This window comes from Elephantulus edwardii, unplaced genomic scaffold, assembly GCF_000299155.1.
Source record: "Elephantulus edwardii isolate Elephantulus edwardi_28Jun2011 unplaced genomic scaffold, EleEdw1.0 scaffold00120, whole genome shotgun sequence".
Lineage (NCBI taxonomy): Eukaryota > Metazoa > Chordata > Mammalia > Macroscelidea > Macroscelididae > Elephantulus > Elephantulus edwardii.
The window spans coordinates 1,198,362-1,203,940 of record NW_006399870.1 but is presented as its reverse complement, the minus strand read 5'-3'; the positions used below and the strand labels follow the sequence as shown (position 1 = coordinate 1,203,940).

The 5,579-nt window shown below is 37.0% G+C and overlaps 1 protein-coding gene across 1 annotated transcript; it reads left to right on the top strand.

Annotated features, from left to right (window-relative positions):
• Positions 1-415: 415 nt before the first annotated feature.
• LOC102855377 (olfactory receptor 8B12-like) lies at positions 416-1,339 on the top strand. The gene has a single exon (XM_006892797.1). The coding sequence runs from the start codon at positions 416-418 to the stop codon at positions 1,337-1,339; it is 924 nt and encodes a 307-aa protein (XP_006892859.1).
• The last annotated feature ends 4,240 nt before the right edge of the window (positions 1,340-5,579 follow it).

The following is a 5,579-nucleotide window of genomic DNA, read 5'->3' as shown; positions in this document are numbered from 1 at the left end:
TGTGAGATCCAGAGGTGAAGCTCTGATGTGAATCACAGAGACTTCTGCCTGTCAGGAGTCTTCTGAGAATGAGGTACAGGTTTTAGCAACTGAGGAAGAAACACAAGAAGGAAGGGTATAAAATAAGTACTGTTTGCAAATTTAAAATTCGTTGAGCTTAACCCCCCAACATTCTTTCCCAGAAGAACAAACTCTTAAGCTTGATGTAAAGTTGAGCCTCCTTTTCTTTTATGGACAGTTAAAACCACTTGGTACTGTAAAGACAGATCCATCGAAAAGAGTAAAATCTACTATAACTTTAATTCCTCTGGCAATTACATTCGCAAGATATAGGGTCCAGATTCTTGAGAGGTCAGTATTGTTTCTTTCTCTCTAAGTAGTTCTTTGTTACCTCCACAGAGTCCCTTTGAGAAGAATGGCAACCAAGAACAATTCTGTGACAGAGTTCATCCTCGCAGGCTTAACAGACCAGCCAGAGCTCCAGATGCCCCTCTTCTTCCTGTTTCTTTGCTTGTATGTGGTCACTGTGGTGGGGAACCTGGGCTTGATAACTCTGATTGGGTTGAACTCTCATCTGCATACACCCATGTATTTTTTCCTTTTTAACCTTTCTTTGATAGATTTCTGTTACTCCACTACTATCACCCCCAAAATGCTGGTGAGCTTTGTCTCAAAGAAGAACATCATCTTGCAGGCAGCATGTATGACTCAACTCTTTTTTTTCTGCTTCTTTGTTATCTCTGAGTGTTTTATTCTGTCAGCGATGGCATATGACCGCTATGTTGCCATCTGTAAACCATTGTTGTACATGGTCACCATGTCTCCTCACGTCTGTTTACTCCTTTTGGTAGGTGTTTATGTGATGGGATTTTTTGGGGCCATGGCCCATACTGGAAACCTTTTGAATCTGACCTACTGTGCTGATAACCTTATCAATCATTTCATGTGTGATATCCTTCCACTGCTCGAGCTTTCCTGCAACAGCTCCTATGTTAATGAGGTAGTGGTGTTTATTGTTGTGGCCATTGCTATTGGAGTGCCGATTGTCACCATCTTCATCTCTTATGCTGTAATCCTCTCCAGCATTCTCCATATTCAATCCACTGAGGGCAGGTCCAAAGCCTTTAGTACATGTAGCTCCCACATAATTGTGGTTTCTCTTTTCTTTGGTTCAGGGGCTTTTATGTATTTGAAACCCCCTTCCATTTTGCCTCTTGATCAAGGAAAAATATCTTCCCTTTTCTATACCATTGTGACTCCCTTGCTAAACCCATTAATCTATAGCTTCAGGAATAAGGATGTTAAAGTTGCCTTGAGTAAAACTTTGAGGAGAAAATAATTTGTTTTTTGAGAAGTGGATAGGAACTGAGAAAGAGGATGAATACTTTGTTTTTAGCATGCATGTGAGTTCAATGAAGGTTCCTAGTTCTGGTGGAGAATTTTGAATCTTAATATTTAGATGAATATTTAAGTGTAGACTTACTATCTCTACTCATTGCCTTACCTGGGCTATTCAAAATATTCTTTGTTTGATCATGATTATTTCTGGAACCAAAGATTATTGAGTCTTAAGTGGACCTTATAAATAACTTAGTCTAAACTTTTACTTTAATAGAAACTTTGTACATTAGAAATGAAGAAATACTGCATATGTTGTCCAAGGACACACTAATTGGTGTTAGAAATGGTACTAGACTCCAGACCTTTGATCTCCAAATTACATTGTTTTTGCTTATGCTATGATTTCATGTGACATTGGTGCCCTTTTATATTTTGTTTTAAAAACATACCATAATGCTTTTATAATCTATTTTATTTATATATTTTCATATAATGTCTAAAATGAATTTTAATATAAAATATTTTCAAGAGGGTGAGAGGTAAAAATCCTTCTTAAGATGACACCTTGGACAAATGCTAAGTGTAAAGATTGAAGTGTGTGTGAGGCTGGTATATTACCAGATGTGAACCAGCATCATCAATCCTGAGGGGTTTTTTTGGTGTGTGTGTAACTCTAGGATCTAGCTCAATATATTAGTTATTTTATAGGTTTAAGAGTTCTAAAGATGATGAATGAAAAATTATGCGTAAGACTAAAACTCAAACCTCAAACTTGTTACCATGGAATGAAATAGACTCATAGCTGACCTTCCAAGGCTGTAAAGTGCATGTAAAAGTTCTTGTCTTGCTCCCTTGGAGCATCTCCAGAGAGGACTGACTTTTTTTCTTTTTTCCTGTTGGCTACGTCTTCCAAAGGAAATGTTTCAGAACAGCCAAAAGACCACAAGAAGATGGTTCATTGGGCCTCTGCTTGAAATCAACAGCTATAATATTACAAATGATCATCAATCAGGGCCTGAGGACCAACCTTTGAGTTAACAGGGAAACTCTACAGGGATTGTGTCCCTAAAGATCTCTCAGCTTAAAACTAAGAAAGTCAGCATATGAAGCCTTTCTTTTTATATTTTTGTTGGTTTGCATATAATAATTCATATACATTGTGTTTCATTCTTATTGATTATTTTAGAAAAACTTTATTTACTTTGTGTTTCATATATTCATATACATGCTTTTATATATTAATTACTATTGTTCAATGCCATTATCACCTCATATTTTCCAGTCCCCACTGAATCTTTCCTGTTCCTTCACCTCAATTCTGTCCACCAACCTTTGCTATCCTAGTGATTTTTCTCATTTTTCTGCTCCCTTTCCCCTGGCCCTTTTGAACACATTTTGCCAAGTTATCCTTCTCAAGTTATCCTGTCTCGTACAGTGTTTTCCTTATAAGATTGAGTTCCTTCACTCAACATAATTCTCTCTAGACTCTCCCATGTTATATATAGCATTTTATGAAATCGTTGCTTTTTATTTCTGCTCAATATTTCACTGTGTGAATTATCAGTTTCTTAATCCATTCACTTGTCGATGTACATTTAGGATATTTCCATTTTGTTGCTATTGTGAACAATGCTGCTATGAACATAGGTGTACATATTGTATTTTGTGTCTTAGTTCTAATATTTTTTTTGTATATAACTAGCACTGGAATAACTAAATAATATGGGATTTCTGTGGGTAGCTTTTTGAGGAAACAAACACTAAACCATCTTCCAGAGTGGTTGTACAATTTTATAATCCTACCAGCTTTGTGTGAAAGTACTGATCTCTCCAGCACTTATTGCTTGCTGTCTATTAATCTTTTTTACTGCTACTTGGGTAAGAGTGTGTTTTATTGTTGGTTTGATTTGTATCTATCTAATTGCCAGTCATTTTGAACTTATTTTTCACGTGTTTGTTGACCAAATAATTTCCTTTCCCCCATTTTGTTATTGAAATATTAGTTAGTTTTTGTGGTTGTGGGTTGGTTGTTTTGTTTTGTTTTTTTTTTGTCAAAGCCCTGCAGTCCTTGTAGTATTCTGTAAATATTAACATGCCCTTGTCTGAAAGGTCATTGACAAATATTTTTCTCTTGCTCTGTAGGGTTCCCCCCCCCTTTATTGGAAAGAATGTTTGATACACACAAAAAATTTAATTTTTAGAAGGTCCTGTTTGTTGATTTTGGCTGCTTCTGGTTGTGCATTTCTGGCTATACTTAAAGGCCTATTTGTGACATAGGCTACTTTAATTGGTCCCATTTTGTCTGTTATCAGCCTTAGTATGCTTTGTTTACCCTTATATCTCTGATGCACCCTGAGTGGATTTTTGTGAATGGTGAGAGTTGTGGATCCTGATTTAGTTTTCTGCAGGTGAATGTCCAATTTTGTCCAGCACCATTTGTTGAAGAAGTTGTTTTTTTGCCCATTTAATAAGCTTTGATTCCTTGTCAAATACCAATTGACTGTAGGTAGATGGGCTGATTTTTAGGTTCTCAATTATCTTCTATTGGTCTATGTTTATGTCGTTGTCCTAGTGTAACATTCAGTCTCTTCTGACATTCATTTTGGTCTTTTCTCCTTCTTCCTTTTTGTAATGACCTTTGCATGCATTATGAGCAATTTTCTTGATATCTTCCCATAGCTCATCTGGTCTTCTTTGTTCATTAGGGTTCGAGGCCTCAATCCTGTTCCTGAGGCGTTTTTTAAATTTAGAGGGGATAGACTCAATTTCAAATTTTGATTCCTGTGGATATGATTTATCCTTCTTTTGCTTTAATTTCAGCTTGCATATGAGTAGTTGATGGTCTGTTCCACAATCAGCAATTGGCCTAGTCTTCACTGCTAATACGGAACTTCTCCAATGATTACTTCCACAGATGTAATCTATCTGATTCCTGTGCATCCCATCAGGTGAAATCCATGGGTATAGCGTTTGTTTATATTTATTATAAGAAGTATTTGCTATTAATAAATCGATTGTGCAGAATTCTATCATTCTATCCCTAGCCTTATTTCTGTTTCCAAGTCCATATTTTCCAACTACTGATCCTTCTTCTTGGATCCCAATTTGGTTTTCCAAGCAAAGGGAAGAAATCGAGAAGTTAAGGAGCTGAATAGAAGATTTCAAAGGGCAGCTCAGGAAGACAAGGCTAAATATTATAATGAAATGTGCAAGGAGCTGGAGTCGGAAAATCAAAAGGGCTGGGCTTGCTCAGCATTTCTTAAGCTGAAGGAACTAAAGTACGAATTCAAGCTGTGAGTTGCAATGATTGAGGATATTTAAGGATTCAGGAAGTAGGGGGGGAGCTCTGGTGGCCTAGTGGCAAGAAGCAGCACTGCAATTCCAGAGGCTCACAGTTCGAATCCACCAGATACTCTGCCGCAGAAAGAGGGACAATCTCCTCCTGTACCAGTCAGATCTGATTTGATGGTACACACACACACACAAAAAATAATAAAAGAGAAAAAAAAAGAATTCAGGAAGAATTAAAAGAAGATGGAAGGAGCATACAGAGTCATCGTCCCAAAAAGAATTGGCTGACATAGAAGAATTTCAAGAAACAGTGTATTATCAAGAAGCAATGGTGATGAAGAAGGAAATTCAGGCTGCCCTGAAGAACTTGGCAAAAAAGTAATAAATGTTGGAGAGGATACGGCAAGATAGAAACTCTTATACATTATTGGTGGGATTGTACAATGGTGCTTCCTCAAAAAGCTGGACATAGAAATTTAATATGACCCGACTATTCCACTGCTTGGAATATACCCTGAGAGAATGAGAACTGAGGCACAAACAGAGACTTGTACATAAATGTTCATAGCAGAGTTATTTACCATCACAAGATCATGGAAACAGTTCAGATGTCCAACCAAAATAGAATGGATTGAGAAGTATTGGTACTTTTAAACAATGGAATACTAAGCAGCATGCAGGAGCAATGAATTTGTAAATTACTAACTATCTTGGGAGGCACTGGAGAACATTATGCTGAGTGAATTAACACAGTATCATAAGGACAAATACTGTATAAAACCATTATTGTAGAATAAGTATGAGGATCCAAGGGGGGTGGGGTGTGGAAGCAGAGAGGTGAGGATATGAGGAGGTAGGGGACTAATCATGAGGTGGCACAAATTGACGGCTGGAAGAGTGAGGATAATCTGGTATGAAAAACAAAACCATGTATCCAAATTTTGTTG